Source organism: Diabrotica undecimpunctata, chromosome 3, assembly GCF_040954645.1.
Source record: "Diabrotica undecimpunctata isolate CICGRU chromosome 3, icDiaUnde3, whole genome shotgun sequence".
Taxonomy (NCBI): domain Eukaryota; kingdom Metazoa; phylum Arthropoda; class Insecta; order Coleoptera; family Chrysomelidae; genus Diabrotica; species Diabrotica undecimpunctata.
This window is the reverse complement of record NC_092805.1, coordinates 106,713,725-106,728,016: the sequence shown is the minus strand read 5'-3', so window position 1 is coordinate 106,728,016 and position 14,292 is coordinate 106,713,725. Positions and strand designations below refer to the sequence as shown.

General features: G+C 30.6%; 1 protein-coding gene across 1 annotated transcript; it reads left to right on the top strand.

Annotated features, from left to right (window-relative positions):
• Window positions 1-421: 421 nt before the first annotated feature.
• UQCR-C1 (Ubiquinol-cytochrome c reductase core protein 1) lies at window positions 422-13,003 on the top strand. Its single transcript, XM_072526509.1, has 8 exons — window positions 422-572; window positions 709-808; window positions 1,907-2,037; window positions 6,832-7,141; window positions 8,030-8,182; window positions 11,508-11,791; window positions 11,867-12,059; window positions 12,359-13,003. Exons 1-8 carry the CDS (start codon window positions 507-509, stop codon window positions 12,559-12,561), a joined length of 1,440 nt encoding a protein of 479 aa, XP_072382610.1. The 5' UTR covers window positions 422-506; the 3' UTR covers window positions 12,562-13,003.
• The last annotated feature ends 1,289 nt before the right edge of the window (window positions 13,004-14,292 follow it).

Here is a 14,292-nt window from a genome sequence, read left to right as displayed (position 1 = left end):
CTATATTATACTGTTCAACTAAATATCTGTTTCTAATTTGCAGAAAAAATGAATATGATTTTTATCGCTGTTGGTTATATCAAGTTCTCAATGCCTAGTTATATCTTTTGTACAATAAAGCTGTAGTAGATTATTAATAAAGAAAAGATAGAAAATACAATTTAAACGTAGGTAGTGCTATTTAAATTAAAGTTTAAAATGTACCTACTGCTTTTTCCATTTGATATTGGATAGATCTTAAATGACCCAATACAAGTACCACAAAAAGTGCTTATAAATAAAATTAATCTTATTTGTATATTTTTTGTTTGTGTTATATAATTAATTATAAACCGGAAAATGTAGGTCAACTAATCAAAAATATAGGAATATACATTTATTAGAATACACGAAAAATTTTTGTATGACATATTCGTTACAACATATTCGTTATGATATGCCTAGCTCAAAATTTTATTTTGCGTGTTATTTGTAGTGGTGGACCTGTTCACATTTAGACAGTCAACATGGCGTCAATTCTAAAATTTTCTCGATCTTTTGCAAAATTACCAAAATACGAAACTGCATTAAAAGTAAGTATCAGTATATGTTTAAAATTAAACTCAGCATTATTATTGCCTACAATAAAGGTATTACACATAATGCAAATGACTATTTTATTACGTAATCACATTTGACAAGTAAAGTATATTTGGATTGTCTTTTTAGGCCTGTAGACAAAATATTATTAGAGGAGCAGCCACCCAGCCAGATTCACAAACTGTTGTTCTAAATGTACCACCAACAAAAGTTAGCACTTTGAAAAATGGTATGTAGATTGTAATAAATTACAAAGTTGAGGTTATGTGTTATGTCACAAAGGTCTAGTGGTAATATTTTTAACAAATTTTTATTTGAGGTCTCGCTGACTGTAGAACTTTCATATTATGAAATAATGTTATTGTTAATAGTTTTCTTGTTTAAGTATAATCACCAATAGAAATAAGCCAGTTCTACTTGGTGCAAACTTTTGAGTTTCAATGAATACTCTTGCTACCAATACATGTTTGCTTCTCTCTTTAAATTTATTTTTTCGGGTGCTTCTTTTCTACTTTTATTAAAATGTACTTCAAGTTTACCTTAATATAATCTAATCTACCACTGTTATATGTTCTCGTGGGTCCTATGGTGATATTTGAGTTTGCCATTACCGAATAAGACACATTTGTTGTTTTCAAATGACCTATATTTAATTTGTTTTGGCATGTAGGCCATTTGCTTATTATCCTCTTTAGTTGCTGGATATATTTTCCCACAATATCCTTGTGAAAATATGTTTTATAGCACTCGAAAAAACATATGATTGATAAAAGTAGGTAGAAGTAATGCTTAATTTTTTTTTTAGTCAAAAGTTTATGTTCAAGACAATGCAATGTCTTAACAGAAATTGTTAAGAATCTGAACCATTATATCAGATCTTCATTTTCTGCAAGTTCATCTAATTACTACAACATACAGCTTCACCTCATTCAATTGACCAACTAGTTGGATGAGTATAGAATTTGTTTAACTCTGGAAAATCGCATTTCTAAGATTACAATCTTGTCCAGTCCAGAAGCAGTGTTTTTAGCAAATAGATAAATCCATATACAATATTTCTCATATTTAACAGTACAAATTTTCTAGTAGGTAATGATTACCATCAAAATTCATCATATTCCTAAGGCCTTGCTATATTCTTGGACAATTTGTAAATAAAATTGTTGAAATTTATAAATATGTCATATTTTCAGACATATAACAATTCCAAGTGTTATTTTTATACAAAAAATTCTTCCTATTTAGTGACAAACACTGTTGACCCCTAAACCCTGAATATAATTACCACATTGTAGATCAAGATATTAAATATGAAATCCCTTTTTAGGTATCAGAGTAGCTACTGAAGATTGGGGTTCCCAGACTGCCACAGTAGGTATTTGGATTGATGCTGGCAGTAGGTATGAGGATGATAAAAATAATGGAGTTGCCCATTTCATGGAACACATGGCATTTAAGGTTAGATATTATGTACTAATCCATGTATATATAATCATTCAATTTCAAGACAAGTTTATTTAAAAAACATACAATAACATAATTAGCAAAATCAGCACAATTAAGATTGTTAGGACATTTAAAAAGGAAAGAGTAGGTCAACCAAAATGGGAATAATTGGATAAAATGGAAACAAATATTAAAGAAAGAGGGCTTTAAAATTAGAGAATTAAAACTAACAACTAAAAAATAGAAAGAAATTATTTAATATCTTAATTGTGAATTTAACTCCGTTTTGAATTCAAGTATGTTTATTTGGACATTTTGATTTCCACTTTAGAAACTGTTCTCAAAATACAAATTAAACATGGTTGAGACATTCTGTTTACTCGCCCATTTATTTTGCTCCAAAAACACACTGGTGATCGAAAATCAGGATCTACAAAACCATTATTAGATCAATAGTATGTTACAGATGCAAGACATAGGTGATGACAGAAGACATAAAACGAAAGCTGGAAGCCTTTGAAAAAAAGGCCTAAGAAAAATATTTGGACCTATTAACTAAAACTGAGTATTGATATCCAGGTACAACCATGAACTCTACAAACTGTTCAAAGATTCAAAGAGGCACCAATCTCAGAATTCATTAAACTTTAGAGACTTCAATGGGCAGGTCATGTAGTGAGAATGGAAGCCGAAAGATTGCAGAAAAGAGCCCTATATAGTAAAATGCAGGGCACAAGACCAAAAGGAAAGCCACAGAATAGGTGGGAGGATGAAGTTGCAAAGGATGCGCAAAATTTGCTACATGTGAGAACCTGGAGAAGATGACATGGGACCAGCAAAGTTGGAGGCATCATTTGTAGGAGGCCAAGGCCTGATTTGAGCTGTAGCACCATTGGAGAGAGGGAGACATTTAAAAAGGATGAAAGAAGAAGAGTAGGCTTTCATTTGCATTTTGAGAATAATTTTTGAAGTGGAAACTGAAGGGTCAAAATATATTTTCAACTCAAATTGTAGTAAATTCCAATTAAAGATAGTAAATAACATAAAATTGCCACAAGAACATAGCTTCAGGACAATAGAACCATATAGAGATAAATTGTCCAGCTCACAGTATGAAGTGTCTGTTTTACCTTTTTATATAATATATTTGTACATAAGCCTTACATGTTTTTCTTTACATAAATTCATCTCATGCATTTTAACTAGTAGAAGGTATTAGTAATTTTCTTAAATTAGTTTGCACCTTTTAATCCTTGATATTGATGGGATGTCATTATTGCATTACATCACGGATAAGAGCTTTTCGTATCCATACTATCTTCTACTTATAAATCACTGTTCCTTATGTCTGTGTTAAAGGAATAATTTTACTAAGATTATTCATAATTTAAATATTGCATCTATACTAATTTCCTTTTTTTGCATGAAATAAAGTTACATTACTCTTTTTTCAAATTATAATTTCTCTTTTGGTGTAATTCTTAGGAGTGTAAGGGATCCAATATTTAAAGCATATTTTGGATCTGTTTCCTTCTTTGTCATATTCATAAGAAAAAATTTTTTCTATATGTTAATTGTGTGGTCCAAAGACAGAAGCAGGCAAGTCAATTTTTGAGAATTTTTTTTATTATAAACACCTACAAATAATTATCTACTGCTGAAATAAAACAGGCACATCAAATATTGTGATCAACTAGTGATCTTTTTCATACTCACAATTTTAACTTTTGATTCATTAATTTTAACTTTAAAACCCAAATTCTGAAATCTATCTGAAATAATTTCATTATGCATTTTTTATACATATTCTTAATGGTCTTTATTCTAATGTATCAATTAATGAAGTGAATTAATTTATATTATTTAATATTCATAAATAGAGCTCAAATATCCACCATTCTCAAAACCTGTTACTTGGATTACTTTGAGGAAAATTTCAAACATCTACATTTCACAATACAGTTCCAGATTTGAAATAATAGAATAATAAGGTTGACGACACAGGTCTCCTCCATTCAGGTTATGTGGTTATTCCATTCTTTTTTATGTCCATTCATTTATACACTGTACGTTACATTTTCTTCTAATGTCTTCACTTCTCTTTCAATCTCTCAGCGTATTTCCTGTTATTCTTCTCAGTAATCTCATCTCTGCAGTTTCCAGTAGCCTTTGCGTTGTGGCTGTGTCAGGTCTTATTTCTGAGGCATATGTCATTATTGGTCTTACAGTGGCTTTATAAGCTCTTGACTTCATCAGTGTCAATGTGTCTGTTTCGCCATATAGTGTTATTAAGGCATCCTGCCAGTCTATTTGCTTTTTGTACTTGATCTCTCACTTCTTTGTTCAGGTCTCTAGCTAGACAGTTTAATTCCCAGGTATTTTATTTCCATTACTTGTTCAATACTGATGCCATCAATTTCTATTTTACATCTGGTTGGTTCTTTGCTGACTACTATTGTTTTAGTTTTCTGAGATGAGATTGTCATATTAAATTCTTTTGCTCTTATGTTAAATCTGTGGACCAGTCTTTGCAGACTATCTTCGTCTTGGGCTATCAATATTGTGTCGTCTGCCTAACAGAGTATTTTGATTTCTTTGTTTCCCATTCTGTATCCTCTTCCTTTGTTAACGATATTCCAGGGTGAGCCTTCGCCACATTCACTATAGCCCTCTATCTTCTATGATCTTGCGCTTCCATTTCCCATTGTTGTAGCCTACTGATCTTCTACCATCTGTTCTCTTAAAAAACACTATCTATAGCACTCTGTCTTCCTCGGATCATACCACATGACCTGCCATTTTATCTGGTTAGCTTTTATATGTCTGAGATGATGTTCTCAGTATCATAGAGAGTCACCAATTCAGTATTGTGGCCCCTTCTCCTCTCTCCTGTCAATTCATCTCTTTGGGTTCAAATATCATTCTAAGAACCTTCCTTTTAAATACTAGCAGCTAATTTATTTCCCGCTGATGTAGAGTCCATGTTTTACTTTCATGTGTAACAATGGGGCGAATAGTTGACTTATACAGTCTTAATTTAGATTTAATAATTTAAATTAGAATAAATTTAATTTTTAATTTAATTTAATTTACCAGTTAAGTATGTTGTAACTTTGAATTGTTATTAATGTCTAAAGTGCCATTTCACCACACTAATTATGGTATCCATGGACCAACTACACGATTGGTCCGGAGTGCTAATAGCCTACCAAGACAAATGGATATTTTTGACAAAATTAGTTTGTTGTACATCTGTATTATTCTTATATGTTTGTATTATTCTGAGGTGTTTGTTATTTTAATAATTTATTGTTGTTAAGGTGTAACTTTGTAAAACTTGTGATTGTTATTTTAATAATTTATTATTTTTTTAAGATGTAACTTTGTAAAAATTGTAAGTAAATGGATGCCATTTCGAAATAAATAAAAAATTTCATTTTGCATTTGTAGGGTCTATTTCTGCTCTAGTTGTGATTTTCAAGCTTTGATTTAAAATATTACAATTTTATCTATCAAAGGTGTAACTGATGTAGTTTTTAACTGTATTTATGAAAATGAAAGAAAATATTTCCAGATATTTGATTTTGGTTAAATGTTTTTTTTGTCTTAGTGAAATAAAATGAGATGCAGCACTCCGGCAATGGCTTAGGAGGGGAAGCATAGCTTTCTTATCATCTGCGCATGGAGCCATGGTTTTTAATTTAATTCGATTTAATCCAATTCAATTTATTTTATTTTATTAAGAAACAGTTCTATGGTGGCACAATCATTAAATTTTATCTTTTCAGTCGATTTTATTTTTTTATATATACCTGTGCATGACTCACTGTTCCATCCATATCCTGCAATAAGAAAGCTATGCTTTCAAAATGTATTCTTCTACAAAATTCAAAATTTAATGTTAATCTTAATTAACCTTTAAATAATCATCTACCTTTTCAAGTCATATAAAAAATAAATTTTATTATTGTACTTCCCCACTTATTGCAGAACATAGACAATGAATATAGATGCTTATTTTAAATGGTAGAAATGGTCAGTTAGTATACTTCAAAATACTGCTGTAGGTAGTGACTGCATAAACTTTATTATATTATTTGTAGATATCTGCACATTTAAATTAAAAATTTGAATCACAATATTGTTTATAGGTTTAAAAAGATTCAATTTTTAAAAAGTGTTAAAGTTAAAAAAATATTTTATTTTCTACAAAAAAAAATATGGTGCATGAGTAGGATTTGATCTCTAAATTTATAAAATATAAAAATTTAAGGCAAGCATTCCCCGCCCCACTCTTTTATATTTCGTAAGCAGTAGTAGTTTGTGGTGAAGGGGATCACATGAGAGCTCCCTGGTGTAGAGGGAACCAGAGAAAAAAAAATAAAATATTCTATAACAGCATATACCAAAAAATTACGTTGAACTATCATCATTCAATCTTTACTTGTCCACTGCTGGACATAGATCTTCATAATTTTCCATCTGTTTCGATCTTGCATCCAATTTCTATGGGAATGTGAACTTCTATAATATGCATATATATGTGTTGATATAGAGATTCCAGTCAATGTCCATGTTCTGGTTAATTTATTTAACCAAAATATTTTCATTATTTTACTTAGTTGTCTCACAAAATATCTTAAATTAATTTGTTAGTTGGTTAATAGATAAATATTTTGATAGAATTTTTTTAATAAAATTGTATATTATTAATGTTTTAGTTTATGTAATAAAAATAGTTATAATGAAATTTAACTATACTTTTGCAAAAAAAATTAATCCATTTATTGTATTTTTATATTTTAGGGTACCAGTAAAAGAACTCAAAGTCAGTTAGAAATTGAAATTGAAGACTTAGGTGCCCAATTGAATGCTTACACAAGCAGAGAACAGACAGTATATTATTCCAAATGTTTAGCCAAAGATGTACCAAAAGCCATTGAAATCTTGGCTGATATCATCCAGAATGCCAAATTGGGAGAGGCTGAAATCGAACGAGAAAGAGGTGTAATCCTTAGGGAAATGCAAGAAGTCGAATCTAATTTACAAGAAGTTGTGTTTGATCATTTACATGCTATTGCTTACCAAGGAACACCTTTAGCTAATACTATCTTAGGTAATTGTTTTGTATCAATAATCTTTTTTTGCGTTAAAATTAATTATGCCAAGTATTTTTGTCTCTGGTGCTGTCTTTAGTATCAAATGTGTTTACAGGCTCATGCCAAGCGTCATCATAAAAAGAAGGAAATCCCCCTCCATTTAACATTTAGCATTTTTGTCATACGCACATTTCAAAGTTTGTTATTTAAAATGGTTCATTATTAAAGTATTTTTTTAATATAATTTATAACATATTCTCCATTTTATTCAGTAACTATTCATTTTTTGATATGCTAGTCTAGCATTTTTTATTGTGCTCATATCTTAAAACAATGATGAAAATCTTTTGGCAGCAATCAATATATTAAAGCTTTTACATAAATGTTGACATGATGATTAGGAGGACATGACTTATCATAAGCTTATAGTATTTTCTTTGTTTTTAATAAGTCAACACAAAGCTAAATAAAGTGTAATAATATTTAAAAATTAATAGAATATTTTAATGAAAAACCTCTATATCTATCTATATTTTCGTTTTCTTAAGTGTAGTCACTTTTACTGTAGGGATCTATGGAATGAAGGAGTAATATGGGGCCAAGAACGTTCATCTCATGCTATACTACCCATTCCTCTGTCGATCTTATACACCAGTGTATTACAATCAAAGCAACAGATTCATTTAGAATTTTAAACTACTATGTTAGCATTTTTGTTTTCTGACCAGGGCATGAAGATTCGTCCACTAGATCATTAGCACTGAAGTGAATGCAAGTCAGTTATGCCGTGCGCTTGGCTATCTGATCTAACCAAAAATCTATTTAGCAAAAATTGTTTTATGTATAGAATAAAAACAAAAACTTGAAAAATATAATTAAATAAGACTGTAAACATTTGCTTTTAGGTCCCACTGCCAACATTAGGACAATCAACTCCAGAGATCTTAGAAATTACCTTGACAACCACTACAAAGCTAGCAGAATTGTTGTTGCTGGAGCAGGTGGAATTGAACACCAAGATTTGGTGAAACTCGCTGAGAGCCATCTGGGTTCCTTAAGTAAGTATAGTATAATGTAATACACAGCAAGGGAATAATGTAAATAAAACTAGTAAAAACTGTTAAAATGTCTAATAGTCACATACATTCCACTCTTGTGTTGTTTCCAAATACTCATTCAGGTGTTAAAACTGAGAAATGTCTAAATGTGTCAGTTACACATGTAGATTTCTTAAAAAATAAAAAACTTGCTTGAGAAGAATTTTTACCTTGGGTTAAAGATCATTGTCACTATCCACTCTTGAAGAATTTTGTCACCATTATGAAATATTGTTGAACCAAAATATCAGTGTTTCAATACTTCACATACAAATAACATACTTTTGAAAATTATTAATAATCCAAGTATTTTCCAGTAACTTCTAAACAAAACTTAAATTTAAGCAAGTTAAAAGTCTACTTAAAAAATATTTATAATTCTAGAATTTGTTTTAAAACTGGTAGAATTAAATTCACATTCAATAGTCCAATTGTAGAATCGCCCTTAGCTTTTGACATTCTTACAGTCACTCCAGTTACTTACAAAACCCTAAAAATATTCGTATTGTGTATGACTGTTTAGTTTGGATTACTGAGCGTTTTTTACTAAATACTACACTTTTGTATGGAACATACAGTTTTTATTATTAATTTTCTAAGTTTACCAATGCAGTTATGAATTGTGTTATTTTCATTATCTTCACTTCCCTTATTTATCTCAGGTTCAAAATTCTCACAATTAACTATTGTAGTTTTTATTTAAAAAACATTATATAATTATAAAAATACAAGGGATATAAATATAAAAATCATGGATTAAATGAGAAAATGTGCAGACTAGATGTGACAACAGTATTTAGCTAATTCCTGAATAGTAAAAACATATAGTATGTCAAATCTAACGTATCTAGTATGTGCAAATTTCAATAGCTACCAATATCCACAATCAAAGCTATAGTTAATAATTGTTATTCACTATTGATCGCATTATTGCCACTATTACTTATACATTTGTTTACTTTAAATATATTTTTAACAAATTTTATATAGACAGTTAAAACCTCATCATCATCAGTTGGCACTATAGCCGTTCGTGAGCTCTGACCTCCCTCAGAACATTCTTCCATCCTTCCCCGTCTGTCTTCATTTAGCATGGTTATTTTAGAAGGATCACTTTCATAAATAAAAATGACGTGGCCCACTCATCTTAGGCAGTTTATTTTGATAATTTTCACGATATCTACATCACCCAAAAGTCTATAGAGTCCGAAATTATATCGCCTTCTCCACAGACTCTGTTAGTCTAATCCGCCATATATGATCAATACTTTTCTTTCAGAGATTCTTAGTAACTCTTCATCTCGGGTCGCCATTGCCCATGTTTCCAATCGGTAATGAGCACTATTGTATGAGTATTATTGTTTTATAAAGTTTACACTTTGTTGCTTTTGGCATATTTCTCGCTCTTAGTTGAAGGCCTAGGCTTCTAAGTAACAAAATTCTTCCACTGTTTCTATAGTTTTGCGTTGCACCTCTTAAGTTATTTTGTTGCATGCTTGATACAGCCGGCGTATATTCAGTTTTCTGGGAGTTAATCAGAAGTCCGATGTTTTCTGTGGCGTTTTTAATGCGTGTGAAAGCTTCAGCTGCTTCATTTCTGGTTCTTTCAATGATCACGATAATAATAATAATAAATAATAAAACTTTATTCATCCTTGCAGATTATTTACATAATATAGGACATGTCAAAGTAAAAGGAAACGTTAAAGACTACCTATACAATATAAACATACACATAAATATAGAAACAACATACAACATATCTAAGACATAAATTCCGAGACACTATAAAAACATGACTCGATGAGACAAGTCTTCAATTTATTCTTAAATGCCCTATCATCATCTGCTTTACTTTTTAATTTGGATGGGAGCTGATTAAAAAACCTTACGCCGCTATAATCAGGGTTTTTTTCAAACATAGAAGTGTAATGTTTAGGAGTCCTAAAGAAATCTTTTTTTCTGGTGCGATAATTGTGTACATCTGAATTTGATTTCAATCTATTGATATTAGCTTTTGTATACAGAATACTTCTGTATATAAAAATTGTGGGAACAGTGAGTATTTGATATTTTATAAAATGCTCTCTACACGTATGTCTATATGGTAAATTAAAAATCGAGCGAATTATGCGCTTTTGGACTATAAAAACTTTCGAGACATTTGTTGCACTGCCCCATAGAACAATATTGTATGACAAATGTGAATAGATGATAGCGTAATAAACATTAAGTATCTGTTCTGTTATAAATAAGTATTTGAGTTTCAAAAGAGCATAGTATCCAGAATCATCGTATTGTATACTACAAGTATATATCGTACCCATTAAGTTTATTCCGGAATCTCTCATAACTTTCTGACTTTTTCTGAAAGTTTCAACTGCTTCATTTCCGGTTCTTTCAGTGATCACACACACAGCGATCAAATTCCTAATTCTAAAACGAACATGGAAAGAACCTTTATGGTTATTGGAGAAAATAACATTTCTTTATACAGAAATATTTGTCATTACGTCAAGCAAACACACCGCATCATAGATTATTTGTATATTACAAAAATGGAAGGTATACTATACAACCTATTGGTATTCACACTTTTGGAAAAATCACCTGCACTATTGCTGAATTTCTTAAATTACCGCATCTCAAAGAATACACCAGGCACTGTCTACGAAGGAGCTCAGCCACTTCACTGGCTGATAGTGGTGGTACTATAATCAACTTGAAAATGCACGGAGGATGGAAAACAACTAATGTAGTAGAGGGATACTTATAAAATTCTTTAAAAAATAAAATTCACATAGCTTCACAGATTGAAAATGACCGCAATCAAGTTAATATCTTAAAAAATAGTAAAAGTACTGACACGTCTAACACTAATTTCAATAGTTTCACTTCTGTTAATATTCCTAACAGTATCAATGTAAATAATTCTTATAATAAATTGTGTTATTAATATTCATAAGTAGATTTTTCTAATGTTGAATTCACGAGAGTAACTTTAAAGTGTTTAATAAAAGTTCATAAGTAAAGTTTATCCATATATTCTTTTTAACATACTGTATAACTCGCAGGATTCCTGGAAACTTTCTACTCGTCTCGTAAAATATCACTTTCGCAAATATTTTTAAAGAACCTTAAAGGTTCTTTTAAAATTAACGCAGTATCTTTTATTCCAAACTTCCTTTATTTTAAAATAAAGAGTTATTTCCGTTATTTTAAAATATTGTTTATACATATGTTCATATAATATACATCATACTTATACACATTTTTCATATTCTAGACAATACTTATCCAGGAAAAGTTCCAGTAATTGCTCCATGTCGTTTCACTGGATCAGAAATCAGAGTCAGAGATGATTCCCTACCTTTGGCCCACATTGCAATTGCTGTTGAAGGCGCTGGTTGGTCTGACCCTGATACCCTCACATTGATGGTTGCTTCTACATTATTAGGTGCTTGGGACAGGTCCCAAGCCTCCGCCAAACAGAATGCTACCAACTTGGCTAGAGCTAGTGGTGAAGGTGACTTGTGTCATTCCTACCAAAGCTTCAACACCTGCTATAAGGTAAATTGTATTTCCAAAATTCATTTTTTATTCCATTTACCGCGGGTGTAATATATAGGATAACATTTTTTTTAGGATACTGGTTTGTGGGGAGTGTATTTCGTCTCAGATCCTCTTAAGATTGATGACATGGTCTTTAACATTCAACAAGAATTCATGAGACTCTGCACTTCCGTAACTGAAGCTGAGGTTGAGCGTGCTAAAGCTCTTCTTACTGCCAACACTCTTCTCCAACTTGACACTACCAGTGCAGTATGTGAGGATATTGGTAAGACAAAACATTATATAAACCTCTGTTTTGGCCTTAGGTCTATATTTTATATTGCATTTAACACATTTTATATTGATTCGTAAATGATATCCAAAACTGGAAATAACCAAAAGGAACGTAAATACCTACGTAAATAAATATCATTATATTTCATTATTGCATGATGATTTGTTATTATAGATTTGTTATTTATCAAAAATATCTTTTGTCATTTTTAATTCATACACAGCAGATTTCTTTAATGTTTTTTTTTAATTTCATCTACATTATATTTATTATGCTTTACAATTTCGCAGGTCGTCAATTACTCTGCTATGGAAGAAGACTCCCACCCCACGAATTGGCTCACCGAATCAACAGCATCACCGCCAAAAACGTTAAAGATGTATGCTACAAGTATTTATACGACAGATGTCCAGCTGTTGCAGGTGTAGGACCAGTAGAACAGTTGCCCGACTACAACATCGTCAGGTCACAAATGTACTGGCTTAGAGTTTAAGAAGGTTCAACCTTAATAACAGGAATGATGGATGACTGTAAAGAATTGATTTTATTAATTTCTCCTGCTTATCTACGCTTTTAGCATTGTCTATGATTACTATGAAAACATTTCTGTAAATATTGTGTTTTATGGCATAAAAGAGAAGGGAAAAGTTTGATAGACTGTAAATTCTTAACCAAAAAAACAGAAAATGAAGTTGTTTGATACTCTAGTGACAAAAAAATTGATACTTGTATATTTTAATTGAGAAATTAACAATTCCTTTTGTATACTGGTATTCATCGTTTTTGTTAATAAACTCTTAGCGAAATTTTTTCCCAGATATTTTTTAATTCCTGTACGATCCACACCTTGTAATATATTAATTTAATTTATAAAATATGTTGTCTAAATGTAAGGTACTTTACGTCGTTTTTATTAAAATAAAGAATTAAAAAGATGCAGTGGTATTTTTGTTTCATAATTTTTTTATTTATTTCATATAAAACGAAGACTATTAGAATATACAAATTTTACATTCCGAAACATTTCAAATTCATACTCCGCTATACCAGTTAAAATCCTGAGGCCTCATCAGACATGAGATGGTAAGGAAAAGGAAATGGGAGTAAAAGATCATTAACAAACGAAAATTCAGTTGGCCCGGCTGATAACATCCTGTAAGGGCCCCTTATCCAGTGTTGCGCCTGAAAAACACAACGGAAGGGGAAGGCTGAGATGAAACTTCAGAACGGCATACATACCCTGCGGAAGTGGCAACCCGGCCCATAACACTAGGGCACTCATTTGTCCCTGAAATTGATGCACAAAGCAAGAGGAAACCACTAAATTAAAACAATTTACTATTTTTGTAGGGAATAAGCCAACATTTTACTTTAAAATTCAGTTTATTTGACGTTTCGATTCCCACTTCAAAAATCGTTCACAAAAGACAAAACAATAAATGAAACAAATTTTGTTTTTGTTGTTTGGTAAAAAATTCTTCTAATAATTTAATTTTATCTTGCTCATTTATATTGAGAATTTAGACATACATTTTAAAGTAGATGATATTGCCAACGTTTCTGGGACGACTTTATTGAAAGATAGTTCATTCGCTTACATGGAATTAAGTTCAACTTAATATCCCTCAGAAAAATCATAGCATGTGATTTGCCTTTAAAAAGACAACCACATGCAATGATGACAGTAAATTTTCTACTGTTAGTGATCCCATATTAAATCATACTGAAAAAAACTTCATGGTACTATCCTGACATGGTAAGTATTTGATCTTACATTTCTTATACTCTAAATATTAACACCAAACTCTGATTTTATATGTAATTTTAAAATATAAATGATGTATCATCGATATTGACTTACTAATAGTGGTATTTTCTTTTTATCAATTTCCTCTTTTAATATGGGTAATCAGATCCTACTGCATTCTGTCGAGAAATTTGCGATGCAATTGGATTCATTTCACATAATTAGAGCCGCTTCTTTGATTTTGCTCTTTTCACCATCTGTTTCTTTTAGGACTAGACTTGAATCTTTCCACTGAACTCTACGTTCATTTTACATATGTGAGATCTATCAAATTCTCTATTTTTAATATAAGATTGATGTTCACTTATTCTAACTTTTAATGGTCTTGATGTTTCACTTAAATAAAAAATAACATTCACAAGGTATTTTATAAATACAAGTCTTTGTTCGGCTTAGTTTTAGATAAAATAGATCTCA